We start from the raw sequence: 17222 nt of genomic DNA, 5'->3' as shown, positions 1-17222 counted from the left end.
TCTGATCGAATCAGATTTGTCCGAGTCGCCTAGTACTTCCACCATATTAATATGTCCTGGCGAGCCAAGTGGTTCCCAAGTAGATGGAGCCAAGTTGATGGAAATAAAGAGTTACTAATACACGTTGACATTAAGGATCCAAATTCACATATTATATACATATAAAATGATTTATTTATATTTATACACTTCATATACAAAAATTTAAAATTTTCTTGGATGTGCTCGTTTCTGGACTGTGAACATGATAAACAAATCTTTGCTTAAATTAAATACAACACAGTTATGATCATATACAGTTAATTAATATAGTGCTTTCTGGTAGACAATATTTTTAGTTTTTTTTGCGGTGCGTAAATAAATAAGGATGTTGGTTTTCCGACACGCGACACGCAACGTATAATTGTTCATGTGCGAAACAGGGAAACTCTAAGTTTATTCCGCAAACTTGCAACGATTGGCCTTGCGGAAATTGCAACCTCTTAAAATCAAATGGCAAATCCGTTGGAATCATAGGTATTCGTATTTTCCTTGTATTTTGTATTTTCCTTTGATTATTTTAGCTTCAATGATGTTATTCATGAGTTTCTTCACAACCAATCTCGTTCCATTGCAAAGTCGAGGTTGATTAATATTACGCAGCATGATGTCAACTGACCCTACTTTTAATTTCAAATTATATGGTGGTGGTCCAGGCAAGTCCAATGAATTTAAAAATTCTGTAGGATAGTTGACTACGTCATCCTGGTTTGTGGCCGTGTCAACTGATTTGTACGTAAACAACTCTCCTGGAAGGCAATTCTGAATGGTAGCATTGAGATCATCGACATCTTTGTTTTTTGCTGCCAATATTGCTCGTTCACTTAGCCAATCGTGGTTATTATATTGTTGTTTAATGTCTGAAAAAACACGCTGAATATGCTCCTCTTTCGGTTCTGTGAAGCGACAGAAGTCTGTGAGAAAAGTCACTAATCCGGTCGAGCTGTCAACTGCGAACTTACCATTGCCAATATCCAGCAACTGCTTCGAAAACACAGTCGCAGTTTGATCTTGTTGCAAAAACACTCGCATGTTAGTAGTTAATTGTAGTGTCTTTACGTGCTGCCACAAATTTGATGATTTTAGACATGGGTTTATTTCGTCAGCAATAGTCGATCGAGGAATTACTGGAAGAGTCTGAGGAAAATCACCTGACAACAGTATCATGGCTCCACCAAAACTGTTTTGGTTATCTCGTAAATCTTTTAACGTCCTATCTAGTGCCTCCAGCGACCTTTTGTGGGCCATTGTGCATTCGTCCCAAATTATCAATTTGCATACTTGGAGAGTCTTCGCCATAGCGCTATTTTTGGCAATGTTGCAAACTGGCGTTTCGTTGATATGCATGTTTAATGGTAATTTTAAGGCTGAATGTGCAGTTCGTCCGCCTTCTAATAAAGTTGCTGCTATTCCAGATGAAGCCAACGCTAGGGCTACCTCATTTTTCGATCGGATCTTTGCTAATAGCAATGAAATTAGGAACGTTTTCCCAGTACCCCCAGGAGAATCAAGAAAGTAAATCCCCCCAGATCCACTGTTTACAGCTTGTGTTAAACGATCGTTCGCAATCCTTTGTTCTTCGTTCAATTGCGGAACAGTTGTGCGAACTGCTTCGGTCATACCTTGAGTATCGTACTGGAGTTCTCTTTGCAACTCATGGTTTAATGCATCTTGCATAGCACGATTGGGTGCTGTCAGGCCCAAACACGAAAATACTTTATTTGCCATCAACAAACACATATCTTCTATTATGATCAATGTGTCATTGTAAATCTCTGCCGTAATTTCCAATGTAGGATTCAAAGTTTCACAACGCACGCGATGCAACACATCCTCAGACATGTCATCCCTATATTTCATCCACAAATCATTCGGATTCGAGGGGAAACATGTCGATATTATAATCGCAAACAGTGTGCGAATTTGATGCGGCGATGAAGATATCACGGAATCCTGGAGCGTATCATCCCAATGCGAATCGTTTTCAAGCAACCGTAATAATTGACACGCCTCACGGTAAGTCGCACACAGATGTTCATCAACTGTTCGCAATTGTTGAAAAGATGTCGGACCAGGAACATTCACCAATAACAATCTAAGATAATAACATTCATCGTTATTAGGATGTACTGTATATATACGGCCTATAGCATCTGTGGCAAATACATTTTCATATCCTTCAAGTGGTGTTCCTTGTTTACGACGCTGAAAAGACTTTGATGATGCGTTCCATGTGTAGGAGCGCGGCATATCAGCATACAGCAAAGTGCGAGCGAATTGATCAGTTGCACAAATTGAGAAGAAACCTGTCAATGTGGTCACAGGTGGACGTGCCGCTCTATCCACAGCGTTGTTTGGGTTGAAATACACTCGTTGTCCATTTTCTAAATGAACTGCCAAATGCAATACAGTGAGATGTCTTTCATGAATTGCAAACGAAAAGATGCGCCAAATAGCCTCATTGCTGCTTACATAGCGACCCATCTGATAGTGAGACACTTCATCATTTGTGTTTGTTACTGCGAACATGGCCATGTCGCTACCTTTGTTAACATACTTACATATATACTTTATGGATTTCACAGAGTTACAAAATTCCACGTTGATGTGAGCTTCAAAAGTTTTGGACAATATGGGCGAGAACGGCACAATCCAACGATTGTCTACATGAAAATCGTGTCCTTTTATCTTGACATCTACAGATCGTCCACCGTCCTCAACTGATCGCCGACGATACAATGGGTAACCATCGATTACCGAGATGGTTTCAGCAAGCAAGTTTCTCGGGTACCATTTGGAGCACTAGCCGTCGATCATACAGGGTGAGCTGTTGTTGAATACTCCACAAGGCCCATGTGTCATGAGTTTAGTTACTCGTATGCAATTTTGGGTCAACCGTTTCATCAGGAATTTCGGCTGAAATAATGGAATCAATTTCTTCTGGCCTTATTTTGTCAACCAACCAGACTAATATATGAGCATGTGGCAAACCACGCTTTTGCCACTCAACAGAGTACATCCAACAACGTACTTGGCCAAACACACGATGCTTTGTAATGAAATTCATTAAAGATTTTAATTTTTGCTTGTAAACTCTGGCTGTGATGTCATGCCTATCAAGTGGTGTTTGGTTGTGTAGCAGTTCTTTTTTTATTTCAATCCATTGTGGGTTACAGTTGAATGTAATAAATAGGTCTGAACGGCCATACTTTCGACCATAAGACATCGCATCTTGAGCGTACTCGTGCATGTGGCGCGGGCTTCCGTATGTGGCCGGTAAAATTGTCATTCTTCCTACATTATTTACATTGCCGTCAGCATTGAATGCATCGCGAAGATGAATGTACTCTTCAGATCGAAGCTGCTGTTGGTTAAGACGGATGTATATCAATCCTTCAGTCTCAATTTTGACGTACATGTCCACTGCATACTGATGAAAGAGCCGTTGACACATCAAAATGTGATTTACTTCACCTTCACGGATCATGAGTCTGTATGCATAATAATTCATGGCACTGACTTTTTTGTGTGTATCAGCACCTGGAAGTACATATGATAAAAAAATACATTTATATATTGAACATATAAAATATTTTATTTTGTATAATCTAATTACCTGTTGTTGGATTAACCATTTTGATATTAAAATGGTACCCATCTTCTCTCTGCCAGAAAATTAATGGGTATTGTAAAGCATCACATGCTCTATGCGTTTCATATATGTACACGTTTCAATTCATTGTTCCGGCGATGAAGTACAATATCTCTTGATTGCACATTCTCTCCAACAACGACAATAGCCACCTCATCTATTGTCGGTGAATTGAACCTCCTTGCATGCTCTCCAGCAGGTGTTTTGTCGGCTATTATTACAATATTATGGCTGTCTGATGGCATCCGATCCAGTACCATTTTAAACATCTTCACTAATTCATTATTCAATTCAAATACAAATTAGAATTTCACCAAAACAATTATGGTATACTACCTTGAAAGTAGGCATGAAGCCGTCTTGTACTATATGCGTTGCACCAAACGATGTCATTTGGAAGCAATTATTATACTTTTGGATGTTAGCCAAGAAGTGTTTAGACTCACTTTCCATCCCATTAACTAATGAGTGTAACGGTTCAGGTGGTGGAACCAATTGTGGCAATTGTACTTTGCCACCAGCACCACATAATCCCGCAGGTTCACTACCGTATTTTAATGCTTTAGAATGTTGACAAATGATTGACATTTCTCCAATCGTCACAGATTTGTCGGCAACACGTATAATCAATTTCCGGATCGTAGGAAAATGCTCCTCGTTCGAGGTTTACAGGAGCATTGCGTCTGCGGAATCGATTAAATTCATTATCCCGTGCTCGCTGCTGTTGTGATTGATGTGCACGAACTCGTTTCATTCTCTGCCTATCCACTTCATAGTCATTTACTCTGCACCCATAACACCTGTCAACACATTAATTATTTTTATATTTTGAAATTTAAATGCACGATGTTATGAGCAAAGTTGATATTATGTTGTCGATTGAAAAGTCTTGTTTTAATGCGTTCTTCAATCCGAGTGGAACTGAGAGTACAAATACCGTCAAATGTTTGACAGAAAGTAAGTGGTCAACTTTTATATGGGAAAATGGAATTGTCGTCTTACTCTATCTTACTCGCAATTTTTCCTTATTTCCTCACCGTTTAGACCAGTGGTTCCCAAACTTATTTTGTCCACCGCCCACTTTGAGAATAAATATTTTTTTAGCGCCCCCATTTTTTCACCTATTTAAAAACCACTATAACTTGAAATTAATTATTGTGACCTATATATGTATATTAACGGAGAATTTAAAACGAAACTTTTACTATAACCAGCAACTTGAAACCTAAGCGCAGTAGGTAACATACAACGGCGCTTAGGTCACAAGTTAACTCTTACGGGCTCCACCTGCCAATAAGAATGATTATTGAAACACAACTTTATAGTATTAAAACAGAGAATATTTTATTAAAAATAAAACTAAAATAATCGATCCATATATCGGGTGATTTTTTAAGAGCTTGATAACTTTTTTTTAAAAAAAAACGCATAAAATTTGCAAAATCTCATCGGTTCTTTATTTGAAACGTTAGATTGGTTCATGACATTTACTTTTTTGAAGATAATTTCATTTAAATGTTGACCGCGGCTGCGTCTTAGGTGGTCCATTCGGAAAGTCAATTTTGGGCAACTTTTTCGAGCATTTCGGCCGGAATAGCCCGAATTTCTTCGGAAATGTTGTCTTCCAAAGCTGGAATAGTTGCTGGCTTATTTCTGTAGACTTTAGACTTGACGTAGCCCCACAAAAAATAGTCTAAAGGCGTTAAATCGCATGATCTTGGTGGCCAACTTACGGGTCCATTTCTTGAGATGAATTGTTCTCCAGAAGTTTTCCCTCAAAATGGCCATAGAATCGCGAGCTGTGTGGCATGTAGCGCCATCTTGTTGAAACCACATGTCAACCAAGTTCAGTTCTTCATTTTTGGCAACAAAAAGTTTGTTAGCATCGAACGATAGCGATCGCCATTCACCGTAACGTTGCGTCCAGCAGCATCTTTGAAAAAAATACGGTCCAATGATTCCACCAGCGTACAAACCACACAAACAGTGCATTTTTCGGGATGCATGGGCAGTTCTTGAACGGCTTCTGGTTGCTCTTCACCCCAAATGCGGCAATTTTGCTTATTTACGTAGCCATTCAACCAGAAATGAGCCTCATCGCTGAACAAAATTTGTCGATAAAAAAGCGGATTTTCTGCCAACTTTTCTAGGGCCCATTCACTGAAAATTCGACGTTGTGGCAGATCGTTCGGCTTCAGTTCTTGCACGAGCTGTATTTTATACGGTTTACACCAAGATCTTTGCGTAAAATCTTCCATGGTCGAATAACACAAACCCAATTGCTGCGAACGGCGACGAATCGACATTTCACGGTCTTCAGCCACACTCTCAGAAACAGACGCAATATTCTCTTCTGTACGCACTGTACGCATTCGTGTGGTTGGTTTAATGTCCAATAAAGTAAACTGAGTGCGAAACTTGGTCACAATCATTAATTGTTTGCTCACTTGGTCGATTATGTAGACCATAAATCGGACGTAAAGCGCGAAACACATTTCGAACCGAACACTGATTTTGGTAATAAAATTCAATGATTTGCAAGCGTTGCTCGTTAGTAAGTCTATTCATGATGAAATGTCAAAGCATACTGAGCATCTTTCTCTTTGACACCATGTCTGAAATCCCACGTGATCTGTCAAATATTAATGCATGAAAATCCTAACCTCAAAAAAATCACCCGATATATATTGAACATATAAAATATTTTATTTTGTATATTCTAATTGTTGTTGGATTAACCATTTTGATATTAAAATGGTACCCATCTTCTCCCTGCCAGAAAATTAATGGGTATTGTAAAGCATCACATGCTCTATGCGTTTCATATATGTACACGTTTCAATTCATTGTTCCGGCGATGAAGTACAATATCTCTTGATTGCAAATTCTCTCCAACAACGACAATAGCCACTTCATCTATTGTCGGTGAATTAAGCGTCCTTGCATGCTCTCCAGCAGGTGTTTTGTCGGCTCTTATTAGAATATTATGGCTGTCTGATGGCATCCGATCCAGTGCCATTTTGAACATCTTCACTAATTCATTATTCTCGTGAAGAAATGTTTGCAGTTGTTGGACAATGATTCGCTTGACGGTTGGATTACAAATTAGAATTTCACTAAAACAATTATGGTATACTACCTTGAAAGTAGGCATGAACCCGTCTTGTACTATATGCGTTGCACCAAACGATGTCATTTGGAAGCAATTATTATATTTTTGGATGTTAGCCCAGAAGTGTTTAGACTCACTTTCCATCCCATTAACTAATGAGTGTAACGGTTCAGGTGGAACCAATTGAGGCAATTGTACATTGTCACCAGCACATCATAATCCTGCAGGTTTACTACTGTACTTTAATGCTTTACAATGTTGACAAATGATTGACATTTCTCCAATCGTCACAGATTTGTCGGCACTATAATCAAATTCCGGATCGTAGGAAAATGCTCCTCGTTCGAGGTTTACAGGAGCATTGCGTCTGCGGAACCGATTAAATTCGTTATCCCGTGCTCGCTGCTGTTGTGATCGATGTGCACGAACTCGTTCCATTCTCCCCCTACCCACTTGATAGTTATTTACTCTTCCTCCCATATTTACGTAATTCTCCCATACTTGTACGACTGTTATGATTATCAGCATCTCGCTGGTCATTAGTGCGGTTGGAGCGTAAAGTAGGTCGTTGCACATTTACACGACTTCGACGACCTATGTCAGGTCGTTTTCTTTTCCTCGGCATTGTAAGCAGCGAGAAGAAAATCACTTTTAGCAGTATTTCAATACTTCTCCAATTAAATGCCTCTTTTTTCTAACATGAGATGACAAAACCAAGGATCTTAAAATAGGAGCGCAGCAAAAAGTCTCTAAGTCTATGGACAAAACAATGTAACGTTCGGATACACGTGCTTTTTACATGAGATGACAAAACAATGGAACGTTCGGATACACTTATTACTTACTTATTACTTTCTTATTTCTCCAATTAAATGTTTCTTTTTTTTTAACATGAGATGACAAAACCAAGAATGTTAAAGTAGGAGCATAGCAAAAAGTCTCTAACTTTAGGAACAAAACAATGTAACGTTCGGATACACGTGCTTTTTACATGAGATGACAAAACAATGGAACGTTCGGATACACTTATTACAGGGCATCTCGACAGGATAGAATTTATAGAATACTAACTGTTATTGCCATTGCCAAATCTGTATGTGGGCATTTGCTATCATGATATAATCATTTGCGCAAAAGCGTAGGTTAGGTAGGTTCGAGATGATGTAGCGTATGCTTTGAGCTCTTGAAAAATTTATTTTATCATTTGCGAAATGCCGTCGGGTAGGTAGCTGATGTAGGGCACGTTTTGAACTCTTGAACTCCTTAAATCTTTTGTGTTGAACATAAAAAAGGATAAATATCCTTTTGTTTACAAACGTATTTTTGGAAAAAATAAGATAATAACAAAGGATACAGATCCTTTTTTTACAAATGTATTTCTGGGAAAAATAAGAATTTATATTTTTGGACTACTATATAATAATTGTGGCATAACTTTTATATACCAATTAAAATAATAAATTTAAAATGAGAAATGATATTTTGATTTATGCTTGTATAAGTTTATTAAATTTAAGACTTCCCAACCCAATTTGCATAATATTTCTATATGTTAACAATATTATACTAAATATTAAATGTTATTTTGAAAATGTACTTTATTTTTATAATATAATACAACCGTCTTAACTCGCTCTTCTAATTTTCATATTACCAAAATTAAAATGCCGTCGGCATTGTGGAAATGGGATATGTGGAAATGGGATATGTTGCCTCTTCGAAATTTTCATATAAATGAAAACTGCGCTGTTAAACTGCTGAAGAGACAGCTTCTAGCTTACGATATATGGCAAACTATGTAGTATTCTACATCTAGTAAGCAATGAGCAATGTGGAGTCTGCCCAGGCAGAGATGCCCCGTTATTATCTCTATCTTACTCGTATTTTTTCCTTATTTGCTCACCGTTTAGACCTACCCTGGACTACGACAAACATTTTAAAACCAAAGTCAGCTCAATCGGCCCAGCCGTTCTCGAGTTTTAATCAGACTAACGAACAACAATTCATTTTTATTTATATAGATAGAAGATAAGCCTGTGACGGTAAATCTCCAGAAACGCCTTGAAAAAAAGTGGTGGAGTTTTTATCTATTTTTTAATAACAAATTAACCGCGATTTTTGAGCTAAAATCGCGCTTTTTACTTCCAATTGATGCAAAAAATAGGGAAAAAACTCTTTCTGATTACCTCGAGAAATACATCACTTTTAAAACGCATATCAAGTTTTTTTGTTTCAGATGATCCGGTTACGAGTTATAATGCTCCACTTTTTTTCAAGGCACTTCTGTAGATTCACCGTCACAGGATTATTTATTAATATTTTTCATTGAAAATGTTTCTAATATACTTCAAATTATTAAAATATTATAACTGAGTTATATAGTTTTTTTGGTTTATATAAAAAATACTAACCCCAATAATAATATCTACCCTTAATCTATTACCATAAGTTAATGAAATGAATGGTTAGTATAACCCCTTTTTTTGTAAATACATACATATGTTACAACTACTTTACACCGTTAATTTAAGATTTAAGCTAAGTAATATATGAAATGGAATTAAGAATTCAAATATATTGGTTTATCGAAAAAGTCTTTTCGTATTTCTAATCAAACTTCAACCTTTTTTTTAAATTTCTACTGAACAACAGTGAACAAAAAAGTAACATTTTGGTCGACCACTCTTTACCATTTTTCGCTATAGACATTATTCCCTCAGTCTAAAACTTTCATCAGTGTAAATCTTTAACATCAAAATTTCCAGAACAGAAAGAGCGAACCATTGTTGTGCTACATGAACAGGTACAGGATCGTCTCCGTAAACTTCACAAACTTCATTGGTGGCTTACGTGGCATACTTCCCTTTTTAAAGGGAATTAATTCATTATTATCACTCATTTTGGAACAGCTGTAACTTTTTTCAACTTCTCCGAATTTAATGGAAGCTTAAAATCTCATCTTTCCAACACTATATGGTATGACACAATTTGATTAGTAGTACTGAAGATATACGATAATATTTCGACTACGCTTTTACGTTTCAATCGTGATCGCAAGCGTTCCTTTTTTTCGCTATAACTTTTGGTCCATACAATTGGTTAACTTTTAAATTTAGTGAAATCACGGATCCCAAATAATATTTTATTTCTCAAAAGAGCTTGAGAATTTTCATATACTACTTTCTAGGTTTTAGTCGTCGATTTGGAAATTACATGCGATGATTGTTGAACAAGACATTACCATATTAGACATATAGCCCTGAAAGACGAGCAAAATTAATGCACATTGAAATTTTATGGTGACAGACGGCAGACTTGTGCATTTAGACAGCTGATAGTGAAATTTGTTTTTTTATTAAAAAAAAGGAAATAAAAACGAATAAAATAAATTAATAATTGAAATTTTTGTATTTAAGGAAAATTAATATAAGTTTAAAAACAAAATTCTTTTATTATTAACTACGATGAAAGATAATAGAGTGAAATTAAAAGCAATAATTGATTGTAATGCGGAAAATGTGTGCGAAAAAGTTAAGAATATTGGAAAAATGGATAACAAACTGTGCGTTTTTTATTTTTTGCCATCTAAAAATATTAAAATTTGGTTTTGTTAATATACTTGCACATAATTTAATTAGCAATATAAAACTGCTTACCTCTGATGCTGTAAACCCAAAGGAGGAAGCAGACTTCAAGCGACTACTGTCAAAAAATAGCAAAAATCGGCCATTTTTGAGCAGTGTTGCCTCAAATTTGGCAAATGCTAAATGCACGAAATTCTTGTGCATTACAAACTTGCATTAACATGAGTCAAATGCGAAAGTAAATGTAAATTAAGCCCGCTAATGCATATTAGCGCTGTCGTCTGTCAGGGTTAATAGGCTGTGAGTCGTTCCTTCTTCTGCTCTACTCCTTCACTGTTATACAGTAGAACAAGAGGCAAATGTACATATGTTTAAAGATGCAATATTATGCAGAGATTGTGACATGTTTTACGAATTAAATATTTCAAAAGATAAGATATTTGCGAAAACCTTCTTTTTCTTAGGCGATTTACGAAGTCAATAAAAAATGCAGATTGTCAATTTAACTACTCCATTATATTGTTATCAGGATTAATGATAGCCTTGATAACAAAGAGTGAGCGGAGTCGCGGGTAAAGACTAGTTTTTCATAAAATTCCATTTAAATTTTTATGACGAAAATAGTCCTTGCTATTTGCATGAGTATACTCAAGACGTATTTTCTATTCATTACAATGACATGTAACCAAGCCTTTCTCGAACAAAATCAGGTGTTGATGCCCGGTCTACGAGTCTACACGACAGAAAGGTGCGAGTCTTTCGTATGAAGGTACAAAACAGTGGCTAAAGTTCGTGTTTGGTGATGTACAGTATTTTATGCACACTACTAAGTGGCGAAAGCGGGGAATGCCGGATGTCCATTTATTAGTCGAGGTAAACTCAGCAAATTGCCGAACTTGTTTCTGCAGAGTTGCCCGACCCCATCGAAGATAAAAAGTTATATGACACCATCACTAAAAGCATTAATCACGGACCATGCGGCGTACTGAAACGTATGGCCTCATGCATGAAAGATGGAAAATGCGCAAAAAAAATCCATGCGCGCTTTTCAAAGATACGCTACCAAATGAAAATGCTTACCCATTGCATAGTCGAAGGGCGCCCCAGAAAATTGGACGTAAAGTTAATATTATTCTGAGAGGCACAGCGGAAAGCGAGTTCGTGGACAATAGGTGGGTGGTCCTATATTCACCACTGCTTTGCTAAATTTTTAACGCTCACATAAATGTGGAGTTTTGTCAGCACGGTTCAGGCTATCAACTTTATATGTAGAGTAAGTACTTAAATAAGGGCAGTGACCAAACCATTTTCACCGTGAGACAGGAGAGTAACGCTACGATCGATCCAAAGAAGAGGTCCAGGTGTTTCGTGCGCGCCGATATGTAAGTAGTATCGAAGCGGCACTAGAAATACAAAATCATAGCTGCCCGAGAGGCATGTGAGGCGAAGGGCTTGCTTCAAGACGGCAGCCACTGAAACGAGGCGATGGACTATGAAATGTTGTACTGGTCAGCGACTACGTTGAGCGCACGAAAGCACCCATCGTCCATTCTGGGACACCTTTTTTGGGAAATTCAGTTATCATGTGCAGTGAGTTTGATCGTAGAAATGTCCCATCAAACAACTCTTTCGTTTTAAGGAAATTTTTTGTATATCTACAGTGAGGCTTGCTTTTCCGAATAAAGCGAGAAGATCTGGCAATGGTATATCTCTAATGTGGCTGTTACAAATTTGCTCTATTTTTACGTTCGTAAAACAGTCTTAACAACTACTACTTCGTCAATTATTAATAAATTGAAGCATAATCCGGGATAAACTATATTAAGTGTGAGACCCTTCGATGCGCATATTATTTCAATCATATTTCTAAATTTTGGTATTTTACTATCAATTTCTGTTCTCACTTCAAAAATATGTCTAATAAAGCAAATTTAGCTCCATTACTAAAAATGGCTTTTATTATTTTAGGCATTGGCTACGCTGCTGCTGTGATGTCTTGCTGGATGAACGTTTACTACATCGTAATTCTGGCATGGGCCGTATTTTATTTTTTCATGTCTATGAAAACAGGTAAGAACTTACAAAAAAATAATCTTTCTTAAAAATGTTTAACAACAGTTTCGAGAAAATATAGTATCAATTTGCGTGGGTATAAAATGTTCGGTTGCACCCGAACTTAGCCCTTACTTAATTGTTCATGGTTAATTTATTTACGGTAAAGGCTAAAAAGGCGTTCAGACTGGCGTTATATGGAAATTTTCAAAATATTTCAACGAATTTTGATGCGGTTTTTTTTAATAGATAGAGTGATTGAATAGGAAGGATATGTATAACAACATTCATTAAATAGTTGAGAAATACTCTTATTTTTGACGTTTCTAATGTGATGTCGTAAATAATTACATTTTTTCCTTTTACATTGCAAACGCAGGCTGAACCTTACGAGATTTATTAAAACAATGTACTAAGTATTGTACACACTGAAAAATTCTGCGGTATACGTCTATCTGTTTATTTTTATACTCTCGCAACAAGTTGCTAAGGAGAGTATTATAGTTTTGTTCACATAACGGTTGTTTGTAAGTCCTAACACTAAAAGAGTCAGATATAGGGTTATATATACCAAAGTGATCAGGGTGACGAGTAGAGTTGAAATCCGGATGTCTGTCCGGATGTCTGTCGGTCCGCCCGTGCAAGCTGTAACTTGAGTAAAAATTGAGATATCATGATGAAACTTAGTACACGTATTTCTTGGCTCCACAGGTTAAGTTCGAAGATGGGCAAAATCGGCTTACTGCCACGCCCACAAAATGGCGAAAACCGAAAACCTATAAAGTGTCATAACTAAGCCATAAATAAAGATATTAAAGTAAAATTTGGCACAGAGGATCACATTAAGGAGGGGCATATTTGGACGTAATTTTTTTTGGAAAAGTGGGCGTGGCCCCGCCCCCTACAAAGTTTTTTGTACATATCTCGGAAACTTCTTTAGCCATGTCAACCAAACTCTACAGAGCCGTCCTTCAGGCATTTCCATATAGTTCCATAAGTTTTATTCCGCTATCATCTTTGGTTCCTAATGTATATATTATTCAGAAAAGGCATCAGATGGAATTCAAAACAGCGTTATATTGGAAGAAGGCGTGGTTGTAAACCGATTTCACCCATATTTCGTACATGTCATCAGGGTGTTAAGAAAATATTACATACCGAATTTCATTGAAATCGGTCTAGTAGTTCCTGAGATATGGTTTTTGGTCCATAAGTGGGCGACGCCACGCCCATTTTCAGTTTAAAAAAAAGCCTGGGTGCAGCTTCCTTCTGCCATATCTTCCGTAAAATTTAGTGTTTCTGACGTTTTTTGTTAGTCGGTTAACGCACTTTTAGTGATCTTTAACATAACCTTTGTATGGGAGGTGGGCGTGGTTATTATCCCATTTCTTCCATTTTTGAACTGTATATGGAAATGCCTGGAGGAAACGACTCTATAGAGTTTGGTTGACATAGCTAAAGAAGTTTCCGAGATATGTACAAAAAACTTAGTAGGGGGCGGGGCCACATCCACTTTTCAAAAAAAATTACGTCCAAATATGCCCCTCCCTAATGCGATCTTCTGTGCCAAATTTCACTTTAATATCTAGCTTGCACGGACAGACGGACGGACGGACAGACAGACATCCGGATTTCAACTCTACTCGTCACCCTGATCACTTTGGTATATATAACCCTATATCTGACTCTTTTAGTTTTAGGACTTACAAACAACCGTTATGTGAACAAAACTATAATACTCTCCTTAGCGACTATGTTGCGAGAGTATAATAATACAATTGCTAAATATTTGGAATAGTAGAATAGAACTGCAACCAAAAACGCAATTCAATGGATTATACCTGGCTACGTAATCAGTCGATGAATGCCAGCCGACTTCTTCGTCTTTCCACGCTTGAGAACCGGTTCATCAAGTGCAGTCCACTAGACTGACTGTCGATCGAACTCCAGTGTGAAATGATGGAGCCATGTTTCTATTGTCACACACCAACGCAAAAATTCGGTTTTATTATGCTCATTTAGCTTCTTTCCAATTTAGCAAACCTCTTTTCAACGGTTGATTTCCTCGGTGCAGAGCCTAATTTCAACAGTATTTTCCCCCAAAAAGCAAGGCTTTATTAACACACTAATTGCTTAATGATCCATTTTCTTGTTAACTAACACATGTTGCTTCATAAAAATGCTATATCTCATTAACTAATAGTTATAATCTAAACAATAGAAATCATACAGAAGAAAGTAGTAGTATTATCTATGTATGTGTCAGCCACAGTAAAGCGTGGACGGGTCCTCTAGTTTATGAATAAAGTAATGTTTTTTTTTAATCCATAAGAGTTTATTTACGTGTTTCTTCAGCAAAACTAAAAACTTTATTGAAAATATGCGTGCAGCTTTTTCAAAATATTTACCATTTTTGAAACACAGCTTGTCTGCCGTCTTTGCTTAACTCTTGTTTACTTTGTCGTTTATAGATGTGCCTTGGCGTTCTTGTAATAACTTCTGGAATACTGTAAATTGTGTCAATCCATACGAACGCAACAATTTAATTTGCTGGGAGGATTCCATTAATGGAACAGTAAAAAAAATTTGTTCTTTAACCTTAGCAAATATCACCACTTCAGAACTGACAGATCCAGTTAAAGAATTCTGGGAGTAAGTATATTCCTCTGCCTCTACTTGATGCTATAAACCCTTTAATTAAAAGGTATTCTACATGGGAGTAAGTATATGCTTTTTATTTTTTGTACTTAATACTACAAGCTTTTATATAAAAGAACTGTTTTTAGATGTATACCAGCAAGAAGTAGTCTAATGGTGTTAAATCACAACTTCATGGATATCATTCAATGTCACAATTTGTTGAAATAATCGAATCTCAAATCGATCTGTGCCGATATTTATTGAAATTAACGGTGAAACCATTTCGAAGAAAAATGATTTTCTTAAAAAATTAGTTATCGTTTTCAAGTTGTTCCAAGGCAAAATCAGCAAATTCACGACGTTCTCGGTGGTCCAATGACTTCAGACCGTGAGTGAGATCAATTTCATACGGATTCAAGCCCAAATCCTTTCTAAAAATCCGCCATGTTGTGGCATGAGACTGTTCCAATTTTTGAGAACGTCTTGCAATCGACGAATTGTTGTCTTTAGCAACAATTGCCTGAACGGCAGCATCATTTTCCTTACAGTAAAGAAAATGTACGCACGAAATTTCAAACGATTCGACGAATAGAGAGCACAGGTAGACCATTATTACGGTTATGAAAAAACAAAAGCGCATGAAAAGTTTCAATTGGAGAACGATTGTTTTGATACTAAATTTTAAAAAGCGTTGTTTTTGCCTATATCTTTCCGTGATAAAATCGTAAACATTACTGAATACAATGAAAAAAAGTACAGATCACGACACTTAGAAATCATATCATCCCTAATGGAAAACTCGGTATAACTTAATTAAAAATTTTTATATTCAAATCCATATTCAAAACCTTATTATAAACAAATAAGGTAAGGTTAAGTTAAGGTGCGCTAGGCTAGAGAAAGATTTTCATTTGTTGGGACAATTTTATATTAATCAAGTAAGCAGAGACTAAAGGGAGTTATCGACGAATTTAAACTCTCGCAATTTGAAAATATAAAACATGACATACTATTTCTAGATATTGACAACTGTTTTGTTCGTAAGACCAAACGATAATGAATTATACAATTTTATCTTATCTTTGGTGGGGTACTAAAATTGATAGACATCTCATCTAATATGTAGAATATATAAAAAAAGACAAAATATATTGCTGCACTCCGCCCTTTGATTCCAGCGCATAAGTTCATTTTTGAACACCAACTCTTTATATTATACAAATAAGGAAAGGCTAACTTGGTGTGCAACCGAACATTTTACACAACTAGAAAGAATCTAAGCGAGGGAAATACTTTAAGGTGTAACACCTATCATATAGAGTAAAGTCAGCCGGATGTTCGAAAATCTAGACATTAGTTAGATAGGGGCTACGGAGTCAACCCAAAGTTCGAAAATCTTTATAGTTTTGAAGCGTTTGGTGCCCCGTATTCGACGTGTTCGGCCCGAATATCGCGAAGATGACAGTTGGCGTTTGTTGCACGGTAATGCGCTCCACGCTTGTGACCGATTATTTGACCAAAAATCACATTTTAACCATTAACCACTCCCCGTATTCACCTGATATGGCACCTTGCGACTTCTTCCTTTTCGGAAAAATGCATTTGCCTATGAAAGGAATGCGTTATGCAGACGTAAGGCAGGCCATTCAAAAGGCTTGCACCGGCATACTGGCGGCCATACCGGCCAACGAGCTAAATCACTCGTTCCACATGCTTTTGGGCGGTGCAAAAAGCTGTAGTGAAGCAGAAGGAAACTATTTTGAATAAAATAAATTGATTTTGCCGAAAAACCCATTTGTTCTGTTTATTTTTTAAGTCCTGTTTACTTTGGAAAGCACCTTGTAGTAATGGTAATGAGTAAACACGGTATAAGTTTACCATTCTGTAAAAAACTTGTCAAAATTTGTATGAAAATTTATTTACGCACACCGGATAACTTTGCGTAGCATTTTCGTTGTGCAAACCATTTGCGTAAATTTACGAGATTGCGAATGCAACCTTACCAAATGATCACCTACTTTATTTTAATGTTCGAAGTGTAAAAAGATGAAAATTGCTATTGCTTACATTTAGAAAATATTCCAAAAACAAAAACGAAAGCGAATTAACCCAACTCATAGCAAGGCAGAGTCGAAGGTGCTAA

General features: G+C 36.7%; 1 protein-coding gene across 1 annotated transcript in view; it reads left to right on the top strand.

Annotated features, from left to right (window-relative positions):
- The window catches only part of LOC120779661 (sodium- and chloride-dependent GABA transporter 1-like), a 97208-nt gene extending 82086 nt beyond the window's left edge, over positions 1 to 15122 (top strand). Inside the window, exons 3-4 of the mRNA XM_040112016.1 lie at positions 12356 to 12457; positions 14911 to 15122. Coding sequence (XP_039967950.1) covers positions 12356 to 12457; positions 14911 to 15095 — 287 coding nt within the window. The 3' untranslated portion in view covers positions 15096 to 15122. The remainder of the gene's footprint in view (positions 1 to 12355; positions 12458 to 14910) is intronic.
- Positions 15123 to 17222: the final 2100 nt, after the last annotated feature.

Source organism: Bactrocera tryoni, unplaced genomic scaffold (assembly GCF_016617805.1).
Source record: "Bactrocera tryoni isolate S06 unplaced genomic scaffold, CSIRO_BtryS06_freeze2 scaffold_11, whole genome shotgun sequence".
Taxonomy (NCBI): Eukaryota; Metazoa; Arthropoda; class Insecta; order Diptera; family Tephritidae; genus Bactrocera; species Bactrocera tryoni.
Note: the sequence above shows the minus strand (reverse complement) of the source record. Positions and strands in the feature narration are given on the sequence as shown.